The 17150-nt window shown below is 32.0% G+C and overlaps 1 protein-coding gene across 1 annotated transcript; it reads right to left on the bottom strand.

Annotated features, from left to right (window-relative positions):
* Positions 1-7687: 7687 nt before the first annotated feature.
* On the bottom strand, positions 7688-9494 carry LOC145320030 (uncharacterized). The gene is made up of 2 exons (XM_080162471.1): positions 9393-9494; positions 7688-8921 (listed from the first exon to the last, which is right to left on the bottom strand). Exon 2 carries the CDS (start codon positions 8894-8896, stop codon positions 8096-8098), a length of 801 nt encoding a protein of 266 aa, XP_080018597.1. The 5' UTR covers positions 8897-8921; positions 9393-9494; the 3' UTR covers positions 7688-8095.
* Positions 9495-17150: the final 7656 nt, after the last annotated feature.

Below are 17150 nucleotides of genomic sequence, written 5' to 3'. Positions count from 1 at the left end.
TTATTGATTGAGAGTCTCGAGTAGAGCAACAATAACGATATCAAACAGTTGCCCGATATCAAAACTGAAGGGGATAGAGGTCCTTAAATAAATCCTAGTTGGGGTTGCTCCTAGAGGGAGAGGAATCTGCTAGTTAAAGGTCTTGAGCAGAACAACATTAACGATATCAAACAGTTGCCCGATATCAAAACTGAAGGAGATACAAACAGTTGTACATTTTTGTCCTAGTTGGGATCACTCCTAGAGGGAGAAAATTCAGATTATAAAGCGTTTATAAACAATTAACTAAAAACGAAATCAAGTAGCCTGCCCTATATCAAAACTGACTGAAGTTTTTTTTCATATATATATATTCCATCAAGATATTATCATAAGTAGAACAACAATAACGATAACAAACAGGGTTGCCCGATATCAAAACAGTAAGAGGCCGAGGTCTAATTAAAAGGAGAAGGAGAAGTATAAACCTACAAAAACGCTTCCAGTAGAATAACAATAACGATATCAAACAGTAAGCCCTATATCAAAACAGAAAAAGTTTTTTTTTCTTCAACAGCGTATTATTCCAAATATTAAACAGGGTTGCCAGATATCAAGCTGGAAGTGAAAGAAGAAACAGAGGTAAGCCCAGGGGAAAGCACCCCAGGGGGGTCAAACAAAGGTGAAGGAGATTTGACCGATACCAAAACCGTAAGTAACAATCAAATACTGCCCGATAACAAAACCGTAACTGATAAGCAAATATTGCCCGATACCAAAACGGAAAAACAACAATTAAGCCCAGAGACAAAAATGGCAGAACAAAAGGGAGAGAGAGAAAAATGGACAGGATATGGGAAGGGATTAAATATTCCTTACATCGAAGACTACCAATCCTTTGATTTATGGACTAAAATGATCCATGCATGGAGCAAAACCACTCACATCCCACTAAAAGAACAAGGATTTGTCCTAGTACAAGATTTGCCCCTAAAAAGCGAACGTTATGGCGCCACACTGCGGGAAGATGTAATGAAAGAGTGTCCACCCGACAAATTAATCCAGGACGAAGAAGGTGTCACAAAGATCATAGAGTTTCTAAAGGGAAGATTTTGGGTAGATACAGAACAAGATGTTTATGACACCCATGATAAGCTAAAAACAATACACAGGCGCAAGGGACAACCGTTGAACGAGTATATCATCGAATTTGACAAGCTAATGAAAAAGGCCGAGCAATTAAAGATCCGTCCAATGGGAAAAGAAATGGATATGTGTTTGGCAATGGATTTAATATCAACTTCAGACTTGAACCCATATGAAAGAATGCTTATAAAATCGGTAACATGCGTAACGAGTGATGACGGGAAAAGATATGAAACCGTTAAATTGAAAATGCGCGAAATTCTTGGACAAAATGGCGATAAAAATATACCAAATAATGATAATAATGTCTTACTTACACAAAATAATTCAAATGGAGAAGACGACATTCAAAACCCTACAGACAAAGCATATCTAGCTAGGGGATGGAAACCGCCGCCAAAGCAAAATAACCGATACCAAAATAATTCCCTTAACCGATACCAAAACAAATATAAAGGGAACAACGTACAACAAAGCAACAATAGGAACCAATTTCTAATAAAGACCAAACCACAAAATCCATTAGGCAAAGATGGCAAACCATTGCAATGCTTAGGTTGCAAAGCTATTACACATTTAATAGCAGATTGTCCGGATGTAGATAAGCAACAAAACAAAAAGTACAAAGAAGTGCTTCTAGTTAACAAAGAATCAGAACAAGAAGAAAGATACCTACTTTAGATATCTTCAGCTGAAGAAGAACAAGAAGAAGGAGGCGAAGCATTTTGTTCAGTCTACTGTTCGGATAACAAGGAGGACCTGAGTAGCTTTACAGCAGAAGCCCTAAACAAGGCTGCGCTGGACACATGCTGTACGTCTAGTATCTGTGGAGAAAAGTGGATGAAAGTATACATGGATGCATTAGATGATGAAATAAAGAAGAAAATAGTTGGTCCAATGAAAAGTAATAAACACTTCTTATTTGGCAACCAAGGAAGAATGAAATCCACAGCCAAGTATTCTATACCAGTAAAAATAGGAGGAGAAGATAACATGATAACTGTGGATGTGATCCCATCTGACATACCAATGTTACTTTCAAAAGGAGAAATGAAGAAACTAGGAATGGCTTTAGATATCAAGAATGATAAAGGATTCATCAATGGCAAACCACTGATTCTCACAACTACAAATGCAGGTCATTATGTTGTTGATTTACTACAAAGCAAAGAGGAACTAGAAGAAGTATGCATTGCGGAACTAGATGATGATGTAGAACAAATCCAGATGAAAGCATTGATGAAAATTCATCGCCAATTTGGTCATAGACCAAAAGTACAGTTTGTCACTATTCTGAAAGAGGCTGGGAAATGGCAAGAGAAATTTTCCAAGATGATAGATAAGATAATGGACAGCTGTGAGGGGTGTATTCTGAGGAAGAGATGTCCAGACAGACCAGCAGTAGCACCACCCATGGCAAATGATTTCGGTCAAGTACTAGGAATGGATTTAAAAGTATGGGACAAAGACAAAAACATATATGTCCTGTATATGATAGATATGTTTAGCAGATTTCAAGTAGCAACAGTGATCAGAAGCAAACAAGCCTCTGAAATTGTCAAAGCTTTTACCACAAAGTGGCTACCAACATTTGGTAGAGTTGACAAGATTCTCACTGACAATGGTGGAGAGTTCAATAATGATGAAATGAGAGAAGTAGCTAGCCTGCTCAACATCGAACTACTTACCACCGGTGCCAACTGGCCCTGGCAAAACGGGACCATTGAAAAGAATCATGGGACCACCGATGGAGTAACACATGCAACCAAGAGAGACTTTCCAGACATGCCGTTGGAAGTAGCTCTAGCATGGGCGGTAAATGCTGTGAACTCTTTGTCAAGTGTGAGAGGATTCTCACCACATCAAATAGTATTTGGAAGATCAATCAAACTTCCAAATATTTTAGAGGATCCACCACCAACATGGGAAGAGCCACAAAAGAGCAAAGAGATGATGGATACTCTCAATGCTATACATGCTACAAGAGTTGAGTACATGAAATCAGAGAGGTGTGAGCGTATAAGAAGAGCGTTGAAAGCAAAGATCAGAATCAATGACACACTTTATGAGAAAGGAGATATAGTATATTTCAAGAAGGAAGGAGAAGAAACTTGGAGAGGGCCCGCCAAAGTAGTTTTTCAAGACAGCAAGGTTATCTTCATCAGAATCGGTTCAATCTACTACAGAGTGAGTGCCAACCGCCTCATCAAAGCTAGTGAAGGATTAACCAAAGACATCAAAGAGAAGGAAAAACAGGAAGACATGAACAATGAACAGGAAGAGAAGAGTGAGCCACTAAACATCAGAACGACCAGACAAACGATTCCCAAGACATCATACGAGGAACCAGACTGGCATAGACTAACAATGCAAGAAAGAGAGCAAGAGAAGAATGCTAATATCACAGAAATAAACATAGAAGGTGAAGAAGAACTGGAAGCTCCAATTACAACAGAACAAGAGGAGCAAGGTGCAACAGAACAAACCAAGACAGAACAAAACATACCTACTGAACAGACAGATACCAACAATAGAAAAGGTCGAAAGAGGAGAAAAGTGAATCAGAAACCTACTCCTGAAATAAACGAAGATGGAACAATCAGGAATGCAGCAGCAATCCTTAAAAGGTAGAATTGAGATTTTCGAGAACGGAAAGTGGGAGAAAGGTATGATTCTAGGTCACGGAGGAAAAGTAGGTGGAAAGCATAGTGGTTGGTATAACATCCAACTGGACAATGGACAAACTTTTCACGATGAAGTTTCAAGGAGAGAAATCAGATATGAGAACAACCAAGAAGATGATAACATCGAAGAAGATGAAGATGTTATGCTTGTGGTCAAATTAGATGATGGCAGGACAATAGAAATGCCTGACATTGCACAAAGAAGAATAAGACTAGAAAATGAGGAAGAAGCAATTGCGCTATTAGTCCAAGAAGATATTCTTGCAGTAATGGTACCTAGAGATCAGAGAGATTCACCAGAATGTATGACAGCAAAATTAGAGGAGCTTGCTAAATTACAGGCTTTTGATACCTACACTATAGTTGATGATGAAGGACAGGACAGGATAACAACAACCTGGGTCCTGACAGAGAAGGGAACAGAGAAAAGAGCAAGACTGACAGCACGAGGGTTTCAAGAGGATGGCACCTTCCCAACTGATAGCCCTACAGTGCAAAAGCATTCAATGAAATTGCTGCTAGCCATTGCTGCAACAGAAGGCTGGGATATAAGTACCACAGATATAACATCAGCGTTTCTACAAGGTAGCCAAATGGACAGAGATGTTTATGTAAAACCACCGAAAGAAGCCAATATGCTAAATAAATTATGGCTTTTGAACAAGTGTCTATACGGTCTAAAGGACGCCAGCAGGAAATGGTATTTGAAAGTTGTTGAGAAATTGAAACAACTTGGATTCAAAACCAGCTGCTATGATTCAGGAATGTTCTTTCTAATCAAGGATGGCAAACTGATTGGAATCGTAGCATTGCATGTGGATGACTTTCTACACACTGGCAATGACTTCTTTAACAGAGTCATTATGCCACAAGTTCTTGCCTGTTTTAAAGTTGGAAAGTCTGAATCACGAGAATTTATGTACACAGGATTTTACTTAAAACAGTCAGATCAAGGTGTGAGAATTGACCAGGACAAATATGTCAAGAATGTCAAGATTCCTGTAGTAGACTTACAGCAGCTGAAAGATCGCAAACGTGAAATGACACAGGATGAGCTCACTCTGTTAAGACAATTAACAGGTATTGTCAACTGGGCAGCTAGAGCCACCAGGCCAGATCTATGCTTCGAAATGATTGACCTATCAACAAAGTTCAAAGGAGGTGTGGTTGATGACCTCATAAAAGCCAAGAATGTGGCAGCAAGATTGAAGAAATTTGAAATGTCAATCATGATTTCCAATCTGGAAGATCTGAAGGATTGTGAAATAATAGTTTACACTGATGCAGCATTCAGAAATTTGAATGACAATACAGATAGCTGTGGAGGATATTTGATACTATTAACGAACATGAAGACAGGTAAAGTTGCACCATTGGAATGGAAGAGTGGAAAACTGAAAAGGAAAGTCCACAGCACATTGGGAGCAGAAACGCAAGCGCTCTACAGTGGGTTAGATGCCGCTGTTGGCCTGAAGCTGCTTTTATCAGAATTATATGATGGAGCAATGAACTTGGAAGTCAAGGCCATCACTGACAATCTTTCTTGCAGAACATCAATCTACTCAGAATCTGAGGTTACAGAAAGGCAGTTGAGGGGAGACATTGCTGTAATTAAGCAAATGATTGAGACAGGAATTTTTTTTTTTTTTATTTGTATTTTAATGTTTTATGAATGTACAATATAAAGTAAGATAAGGTTTAATTATAGGACACTCTCATAGTTTCTTCTTTAAGAGATTTCATATTCTACCTAATAAAGAGTGCAGGTTTTGAGCTAATTATCTTTGGATATGACTTGACTCTCCCCCCTCAAAACAAAATACAAAAGTATATTAAAAAGTTATACATCAAAATTTTAAGAAAGACAGGAAAGGTGAAAGAGATTCGCTGGGTGAAAGGAGAGGACATGTTAGCTGACCAACTGACAAAAAGAGGGGTAAACAAGCTACCTCTTATGGAAGTGTTGCAGACAGGTCGGCTCAACAGCGAAACACTCAGGTTGATTAGAGACTAAATCAACACAACAATCATTGGTCACATGACCAAACCGATATCAAGTTTTGTACAAAGAATTATTCAATTGTAATTATTATAATACCATAAAAATCCAAAAACAACACAAAATCCAGAAAAATATCACAAAAAGACATAAAAACCGAGTAAAAACAACAAAAACAGCATAAAAATCAAAGAAAAATAACCAAAGAATAAATATTGTACAATTATCATGATTTCATACAAATGGTGAAAACCCCGATATACTATGCACATGCTGGGAAAAAGTACAAAAACGACAATCAGAATTGTAAGAGAGTTGGCAACCTACACGAATGTGGAAGAACGAGCCGGGAAAATTACAAACGCGGCATTTATCAGAATTTGCGCAACGAGCCCGCAAAGAAAACGTGAAACAATTTTCTTCAAACAATTTACCGCAAATTAGAGTTTTTTTTAGCATTTCTCTGTATAAATAGTGAAAACCCCAGTATATACCAAATTCAATCGTATTTTTTTGTATGAATATCATAACAAAGTTTTTAAAACATGTTTTTCTCAAATAATTCCAGCCGTATACAACAATAATATACCAAATTTAGCCGTATTTTTGTATGAATATAAAAATGAAGCTTTTATACAACAAAAAGTGACGAACACACCAAAGTATACAAGTTTTTTTTATCAATGAGGCCTTAGCAAATTTAACATAGGCAAATATACCAAAACAGCACAGTTTTTTTAAATTAAAGTTTACATATGAAGCCCTAACAAATTTTTGGTAAACAAAATTTTCCAGTAATCAACAAGACATTTCCAGGACAACGATGAGAACAGTGACCTGGATGGAGATTCAGAGTAATTTCTTGTTTGTTCATCACAACACCAAAGAAACAAAAAGAATACCAAATTTATATTAGTGTGACATTTATAAATATATGTTGCATTTAGATGTCAAGTGACCTATGCCAAATACCGATGCCAAGTTACCGATGCCAAGTTAACGATGCCAAGCAGCTAGATGATAGGAGAGCTGTTCATGGCCTAGAAGAAGTTGACAGACATGGAGAACTTCTTCCTAGTAAATTAAACAGATGCCAAGTTAATGTATTTATTAAACGATGCCAAAAATATAATTGTTAATCTTATTCTGTGTTTATCTTTATTTATTTGTTATTTGATTAAAATTACCTTTACAGAATAAGATATGTTTCTGGGCTTAAGTTATGTCTATAATTAGTTTCAGAATAGAGATGATATGTTTGTTCTTGTAGAATGTGCAACACCTGTCATTTATCACTGCGCTACCAGCTAAGGTCTATTTTTACATACTCTATGAAAACTCTTTCCTTACACCCATTTCTTATTTTGTATCGCTACACTATAAGTAGGGTGTATCCATTACTATATTAGTAAAAGTATTCAAGATGTACTCTATGAAAATTCTCCTCTTCCATCTAATTTTTATCCCATTTTCTCTTCTATCCACTTACATGTACATGACTTTAGTATTATTACCCACTTTACTTTTAATGTTTTATTCAATGTCCATCTTCAGCTTAAATTTTAAATACATACTATAGAAAAGGGCATCAAAAACCCCAACTGTTTTCTTTAAATAATAATTTTATTGCAGAAAACTAATTAACTTTTATTACAGACAGACATCCTACATCATTAATACTAATATTTGTAATATAGGAACCTAACTTACTTTACTTTGCTAAACTCAAATTACTTTGTTCTTTCTTTTTATAATTGTAGAGTCTCAATTCATTTTATATTCAGTCTAAAATAAATATAAAAATAATATTACAAGTAATGCAATTCTAATTATAAGAACTAATCTAAAATAAGAAATAATAAAAATTAGAAATGGTAGAAATACCTTGCTCAATAGGATAGAAAAATGTATAAACAGAAACGGTAACTAAATGATTTAGTGGAAATGCAATTAATATTTACAATATTATATCAATTAGTATTCCTCAAACTTAGGTTAGGGTTAATTGGGTATATACAAGATAGCCCTGAAGGGTTAGGACTACACATATTTATGTTTAAACAATAAAGCAAACAAAATATATAAGATACTACCTATTTACACATTTTTACGAATAACATTTTTTCAAAGAATTATGATTTTTTCTTTAGAATTGATTTTAGAGAAGTAATATCATTTACACATTACATCAAATCTTAAATAAAAACAAAGCACTTGCTAACAGACATTTACAACAAATTCGCAAACTAGGTTCATTCATTTATCAAACATTTTTATGTTTATCTACTTAATCAGATTCTTCACTCTCAATTCCTTCTTCCTCCTTTATTTCCTCTTTTATAATGACTTCCACACTCTCAGCCTCTATCTTTATAGATATAGGATCCTCATCAAGAGTTTCTTCATCTTTCTTCTCTAGTTTGATATTAGCTTTACCACAATCAGCAAAACTGGTAGAAGCAGAAGTTGGAACTGTATTCTTAGTAGATTCTAAGTTCTTGAGATGTCCAGTGGATTTATTATGCGTTGTCAGGTTTGAACTGGAGTAAAAAGATTTCTGACATAAGTCACAAGAGTATGGCTTCTCACTGGTGTGGATCCTTTTATGTAAAGTTAATAAACTTGATCGTGAGAAAGCTTTTTTACACAAATTACATTTGAATGGCTTATCACCTGTATGGATCCTCATATGACTTACCAAATGTTGTTGTAGTGTAAATGCATTTTCACAAAAATCACATTTGAATGGCTTCTCTCCTGTATGAATTCTCAGGTGTCTTGTTAAACTACTCTTTGTAGAGAATTCCTTGCAGCAGATATTACACTTGTGTAGAGTTAATGGCTCACCATGCTCAGTAAAATGATGATTCAAATCATACTTTGTACGGAAAGCTTTTTCACATATTTCACACGAGTATGGCTTCTCTCCTGTATGAATTTTTTCATGCTTAGTTAAGTTACCACTTTCTGAAAATGTCTTTTCACAAAGATCACATTTAAATGGCTTCTCTCCTGTATGAATTCTCATGTGTCTTATTAAACTACCGTTTGTAGAGAATTCCTTGCAGCAGATATGACACTTGTTCATGATGGATTATTAATTGATCTTGCACCTGGAATAAATAATATTTATAGTAATACCAGTTTACATTTAAAGATAATAATTTCAATTATTTATCATCAGTTTTAAAACATTTCATTTTTATTAATTTAAGATTTATTTAAGATCATGTCTGAAGGCCCTTCAACACGTAGGAATTAGTATTTTATGAAAACTTTCTCCTTATATCAATATCTTAACTAGCATAGCAACTCTATAATTGTTACCAGTATTTCTGTACATAAAAATTTAAAATATGTTGATTTTTTACTCATATGATTTTTTTAAAGATAATTCCTAGGACAACGATGTAGATTGTTGTAAGCAAAGCATCCCTATTATCAAGTACTAAAAATGTAACTTTATTCTTAAAACTTTTTCATCTATTCAAGAAATTTTTGTATGTCCAACAATCTGATATTAAATTACATTGCTTTTATGGATGTTTTCAAACTTGTTTTTATATATAAAAAAGCTAACTTACTTTTATTTGCTAAACTCAATTTACTTGTCTTTTCTTTATCTCTATGTTTCTACTGACTTTAGTTTTATAATCTTGAGTCTTATTTCATATTACATTTAGTCTGAAAATAAATTAAATGAGATACTTACTAACACAATCTTTACCATCAATGGATAATTATATCCCAAGATATTTTATGAACAAGAGATAGATCATCAAAAATAACGAGGACATTTTTTCTGCATAGATTAGAAGGATCTTAAGCTTTAGACTGACAGATGGATCGACAGTGTTCTACTTTGGATTAAAGATTAGCTTCCTATTTTCAGGAGATATCACACATAAATAACATTTGAATAGCTACACACCTGTATGGATCTGCTTTTTTGTAATAATTTAATGGCTACAATCATCAAAAGCCGCTCCTGCCAAAAACCGCCGTTTCCAGCCGAATTTTTTGCCTTTATTCGCCAAATTAGACAATTTTTAATCATCTGGGCTAAACTTTTGTTTTCATAAGAATTTCCCTAATAGTACTTAACACTTGTAATGTTTCAAACAAGTCAATATTTGAATATTTACTATTGCAATTATAGAAACTACTTTTAGAAGCTGGCTGGGAAAAGTAGAGATAAACCTGTGGTTGTGAATGTAAATTGCAACTTATACTATTAGATAAATAGCCTACACTCCTTGAGATTTTTACAGCTTCACTGAAAAGTATAATAATTTTGAACATTAATTTTCAAGATATTACTGTTTACTATAGGATTAAGAAGACATAAAATTGGATTAGCTGTACTCCATGTATTTAAACAAAAAAATATTACCTAGGTACCTATTCTCAAAAAGTCATTATTCAGTAAAATATTTGAGGCTAAATGGCCAAATGGCTGACATATCTTTAATTGGTTAGAGGAGGAAACCAGAGAATGTTGTCATCTTACAACTACATCCACACTTCCATAAACTAAAAAGAAGGCACGCTCACCTAACAATATTTTACCCTAACAGAAAAGTTATAATGTACTAATTCAGACTACCCAGCTACAGATAATATATATATGATATTTGCTGTATGCATATATATACAAAAAGGGCATAGGTACCTAACTAATTAAACTTCTGAGATTGAGAATGTATTGAAGTTGGTTAAACTTTTTTAATTAGAACATTTATTAGCTTTCAAAATATCCTGTTTTACACCACCCTCCCCCCCCCTTAAATGCAGGTCTGTCCTACATTTTCAAAAGGATTATATATGATTGAGATATAAGATTGGTAAAAGCCTGTGCACCCAACTTAAAAAGTTGTCTTGCTATACCATTTCTGACCAAATTATGCTTTGTTTCTTATTATTCAAATAATTGTTTCATAACTAAATATAATATCTTTGGTCTTATTTAAGATAAATTAATAATTTTTTTGCATAAATAATTTAATTATGGCCTCATTTATTGTTTTTCATAGAAAAAATTAATATTTAAATTTTTTTAGGGCAATTGGAAGTACTTAAATATAAGGTATTTTTGAGCGGTTACTATTAGCCCAAAAATAGTGCTACAATTATACGCAGCAAAACGCGGCAACAAGACATGCTTAATAATGAGTGTGCAAAATCTCATTCACCCCATCTCACCCCATATGAGGCATACTTTTTCTTACCGTTTCGTTTTTTCCCCCCTGGCGGCTTGGGGGTGGGCAATATTTTTAAAATTTAAACCAAATGTTTTAGACATTTTTAAGACCTTTCCAAAACATATTTTAGATTTCTTGTAACTCAAGTATTACTTGCACTTCAAATTTTCAAATTTTTGAGCAATGTGTCTGAATTTCTGCGTTGAGTAAAACAATACGATTTTTTCATCAAAAATTTGAATATCTTGGTAAAACAACAGTAGAATTGATGAAATAATTTATATTTTTAAATTTTCCTATCAAAATACATGCAATCCCATTTTGTAAAAGGAAAAAATTAAGTCATAACTCCTAAAAATAAAAAAGTTATGACAGTTTCAACTGTTAAGGTCAAGATTTTTAAGCCAAAGATACGCTAAGGCCACTGTGTATTCATTGTTAAATATTATTTGTATTTGCTGAACTTAATAAGCCATTTCACTAGAAGTTTCCAATTTAAAAAAAAAAACTTTTAAAACTTAAAATTTTATTTATTTTAAAAGCACTTTTTATCTTTCTGCTGCTTATCATATATGTTATTTTCATTGATTTATTTGTGAACAATAACAGTTAATAGTAATTCAAAATATTTGTTTATAAACAATGCTCAAATGCCGCACTTTATGCCATTTTTTAAATGTCGTCTTTGATTACATATAAAACTATGTTAAAAATTCCTTTTGCATTTTTAAAATAAAAGAATAATAAATCCAAATATCATTTATAATTTGATTTAAAATTGTATTTTAACTATATACACAGCAAATTAAATTTATTTGTCTAAAGAAATTAAGAAAAATTTATCAAAAAAGATATAATGTTTTGTGGGAAAACATGTCATAGAATATTTCGACCAAACGTTTTTTAAAGACGACATTTAATACAAAATAGAGAGTGCGGCATTTGTACGAAGAAAATAAACAGAGCATTTTTCAAAACAATTTAAATAACAAAACAAATGTATAATTGTAGAATATGCTTATTTTTGTGACGAATTAATTATAATTTATGGTTAGACAAATATAACAGGAAGGAATATCTAATTTTAGATTATTTTAACATCACAAATGTTTATTTTTTAAAAAAAAATTTAATTATTATCATTATAATTTATAAATATTTAATTTCTTATTCATTTAAATTTTTAATATAAAGCAAAACTTACAGAGAAAGAAACATTCACATCAGTTTACTGAAATAATTAAGAGGGGGGTTTATTGTATGTATAATTGAAAAAAAAATATTAGAAAAAGAAATGTATGTTTTTCTGGTATCAAACCATTGATAATGTAAAAAATTGCTGCTAATTATTACAATGTGATCTTGTTAAGACATACATTCAGGGACAGTGATTCTGAGTAAGTAAGAATTTCACCACAACCAACTTCTTTCTTCCACCCCCCCCCCCTCTTTCTTTCCCACTTCCATTTAGTTACAGAGCAAAACAAATTTTTAATAATTTTATATGGATTTGATTTGCTGAATCATGACCCTTGCATACACAATACCTAGGTAAGTAAATAAGTAAAGAGATTTAAATATGTTCTTATTATCAAAAGGGACATTTGCAATAATTACATTGGATATAGATTAGTAAACACAATATTTCTAATATTTCATATGTGTTTATAGAGCATATAAATAAGTTAATTGAAATTTTTACCATGTTGTTTTTATAACACCAAGTGATATATGCATCTTTTAAATATGTAACATTTTCCTCAAAACAGCTTGACAAATTCTTTAGTGCCGCCTATATTTTTTTATTATTTTTTTACCTATGAAATACTAATGTATAACAGTTTTCTGGTGATTATGCTTGCAATTATTTTTCTAAAATGGCAACCTAAACAACCACAAATTAGTCTTATAAATCTTTAGATTCATATTTTGAAAACTTCCATATGATGATTAGTCCTAATTCTCTTGTGTTTGGATTAAGATATACAGTAATATTGGCAAGCACAGATGTTACTTGTGGAAGCCACTAAATTATTACATCACCCTGGACTTATTGAGTATGGCAGGTGTTCCATTTTGAATAGAACACTTTTAGGAATAAAGAGCAGAGATGAGGAAAATCCCTTATTTTTCATACACCTCTCCATCCATATTCTCAATGTTTTATTAGCTTGGTACCTGTATTTGTATAGACACCTCTCAAACCTCAATTTTAATATTATTATTAGCTACCTAGGTAACCCTAAGACTTTAATAGACTATAGTTTTCATAATGTTTTTCATTAGGTCCTTTTGGCTAGCTCAAGCTCCATGTTTATGCACATAAGTTCTTGATATGTTTTCATACAGCTCCTTACTATTACCTCACCTTTCTGAGTATGGCAGGTGTCCCAAATTAAATCACTAATAAATTATGATCTTTGCAGAGAAGCTAAGGCCAATGTTTTTTTTACATGCCTATTGATCAAAAATAGGTACTCATTAACCAACCAAGGGTATGTAGATGCAGCTGATGCATGCATGAGCCATGAAGAAATCTTCCAGTCAGTCCCTTGAGTCACAAGCCTCAAATACACATTTTAATAATAATATTGTTTTTCAGACAGAATATAAAATGAAATTAGACTCAAGATTGCAAAGCTAAAGTCAATTGAAACATAAGGAGGAAAAAATCTTCAATTTTGAGTTAAAAAAAAGTAGGTAAGTTAGTTTATACTTAACAAGTACAATGATAAATTTGAGTAAGTGTTTGAAATTTGTTATGTATTATCAAAAAGACGAATAAGTGACCATATATAAATAAGATATGGATATAAGGAGTAGAGTTTTGATACTTTTTCTACAAAGTCATAATATTGAAAAGTTCTTGAAATACCCTAGACTCTCATCTGATTCTGGGGTATATTTTCTTTTTACATAAATTGTTTTCATTGAGAGTTAATATTATTCCAGAATTCCAGAATTATTCCACCATGAACAATTGTCATATCTGCTTCAAGTAATTCTCTCAAAATGAGAATACATAAAGGACACCATTTAAATGTAAATTATGTGAAAAAGCATTTACAAAAAGCAGTGATTTAACAATGCACATGAGAATTCATACAGGCGATAAGCCATTCAAATGTTATTTGTGTGAAAAAGCTTTCACACGACCAAGTACATTTACTTTACATGAAAGGATACATACAGGAGAAAGGCCTTTCCAATGTAATACATGTGAAAAAGCTTTCCATACAAATAGTGAGTTAACTGTCCATAAAAGAATCCACAGAGGTGATAAGCCATACTCATGTGATTTATGCTAGAAATCTTATTACTCAAACTCAGAACTGACACAACATAAAAAATCAGCTGGACATCTTCTTAATTTAGAATTAACAGTTCCACCATCTGCTTCTACCAGTTTTGTTGATTGTGTTGAAGCTGATGTAAAACTTGAGACAAAAAAAGAAGAAACTCCTGATGAGGATCCTCGGTGTATCAACATAGAGGCTGAGAGTGTGGAAGTAAATATAAAAGAGGAAGAAGGAATTGAGAGTAAAGAATTTTTTTAATTAGATAAAAATAAAAATGTTTGATAAATTAATGAACCAAGTTTGTAAATTTGTTGTAAATGTCTTTTAACAAGTGCTTAATTATGTTTTTATTTAAGATTTGAAAAATGTGTATATAATATTACTTCTCCAAAATCAAATTTAAAGTTAATTAAAATCATAATTCATCGAAAAAAAAACTTTGTAAATTTTATATATTACTTTGTTTGCTTTATTGTTTATTGTTTAAGCATAAATCTGCGTTGCCCCAACCTTGTGGGGCTACCTTGTACATATCCAATATACCCTTACCTAAGTTTGACTTTGATTTAAAAATTGTAAAAATTAATTATATTTCAACTAAATCGTGTAGATACTGTTTAAAAATTTTCTGTCCTCTCTGCAAATGTATATTTACCTTCTTTAAATTTTAATTATTTCTCATTTTATTATTTTAGATCTTCTTTATAGAATTCTGTTACTTATAAAGTAATTTTTATATTTATTTTCAGACTGAATATAAAATGTATTGAGGCTTAAGATCATAAAACTGAATTCAATAGAAACATAAAAGGAAAAAACTAAAGTAAGTTTTATCTTAGCAAATTGAAGTAAGTAAATGTCTGTCTGTCCATATAAAAGACTTTGCTAACCACTGAGAATTATTCAGTTATCTTTTAATGAATCTCAATATAAGTCTAGGTATATATTTTTTACTTTTAATTGGAGTGTAGTATGGATCTTTAATGGTAAAAGGCCACAAGAAAATATACGATTCTTATTCTTTTTATTTAAGAAAATAAAGGTTTCCATGAAGTGTCAAATTGATATCAGACCCCCCCCCCCTTCTTCTTTATTGTGTTTGTGTTTTACTTTGGGTTAGGCTAGGTTATATTGGGTACAGGGTAGCATGATTCAAGAAAAAAACTCAATATCTCATAATTTTTTTAAAAAGTAGATGGGAGTTTCAGAGTGCAAAGTAAGAATTAATTTGATTGATCATTCAAAGATACAATAATAAAGATTTATTATATTCCTTCAACTCAAGAATTGCCTAAAATAAATGTTTATCTCAGGTGCAAGAACAAATAAAAATCCATCATGAACAAGTGTCATATCTGCTACAAGGAATTCTCTACAAAGGGTAATTTAACATTGCACATGAGGATCCATACAGGAGAAAAACCATATTCTTGTGATATATGCGAAAAAGCTTTCCGTACGAATGGACATTTAACTGGTCATAAGATGATCCATACAGGAGAAAAGCCATACTCTTGTGATACATGTAATAAGGCTTTCTCAAAACAAAGTGTATTAGCTGAACATAAGAGGATTCATACAGGAGAGAAACCATACTCCTGTGAATTATGCAAGAAATCTTTTAATGATAGATCGAACTTGACAAGACACCTTAAATCTGCTGGACATCTCAATAAGTTAAAATCTACTATGAATTTAGTTTCACCTTCTTCATCTAACAGTTTTGTTGATTGTGGTGAAGCTAACATCAAACTAGAGAAGGAAGTAGAAGAAACTCTTGATGAAGATCTTATCTTTATAAAGATAGAGGCTGAAAGTGTGGAAGTAATTATAGAAGAGGAAGAATTTGGATAAACATTTGTTATAAATGTCTTTTAGCAAGTGCTTTGTTAAAAATTTATTTTTTTAGGATTTGATAAATAAAGGAGTAGATGCACGAAATGCATTTAACTTGAATTTATTAAACAACATATTTTTTCCTGTTTAATTGTTTAAACTTTCCTTATAGGGCATATATTTAAAAAATTTCAATTACCAACCACTAGTTTTAAAAAAATCAAGACTGAAATAGTGATTTTTACTTACACAAATTAGAGATTTAGGAAAGTATCTCAATTCTGCCTGGTAATTTATTTTATTTCAAATATCTTCATAGTTAACCAGTATATATCTCCTATTTTACAAAAACATTTAGAGGTTCACTACTTTAAGGGGGAACTCGTTAAATGCACTTCGTGCAACTGTCCCTTATATTACTTTTCTAAAAATGATTTTTAACAAAAAATCCTGATACTGAAAAAAAATGTTATTGGCACCTAAATAACCCCTAAAAATTTTAAAATGTTTAAACAAGAAGACTAGTATCATATATACTTTGTTTCCTTTATTGTTTAAACAAAAATCTGCGTTGCCATAACCCTGCGCCCCTGTACAAAACCAATTTACCCTAACCTAAGTTTAAGGAATATTGATTGATAAAAAATTGTAAAATTTAATTTTATTTCAACAAAATCATTTAGATACTGTTTCAGTTTATACATTTTTCTGTTCTTTAGTGCAAAAGTTTTCTACCTACTTTAATTTTTAAATTTTCTTATATTCAATTAGTCGGATCTCATTATTAGAATTATGTTACATGTAAAATTATAATTATATTTATTTTTAGACTAAATTTAAAATGAATTGAGACTCTGAGATTATGCAAAGAAAGAAAACGCGGGTGATTTGAGTTTATAAAGTAAAGTAAGTTAGTTTTCCATAAAACGAATATTATATGTAGCAGAATCTTTGGAATCTTAGTATTAATGATGTAGGATGTCTGTCTGTCTGTGATAGAATTGAT

Source organism: Acartia tonsa, chromosome 5, assembly GCF_053477335.1.
Source record: "Acartia tonsa isolate MP-2025a chromosome 5, ASM5347733v1, whole genome shotgun sequence".
Classification (NCBI taxonomy): Eukaryota; Metazoa; Arthropoda; class Copepoda; order Calanoida; family Acartiidae; genus Acartia; species Acartia tonsa.
Note: the sequence above shows the minus strand (reverse complement) of the source record. Positions and strands in the feature narration are given on the sequence as shown.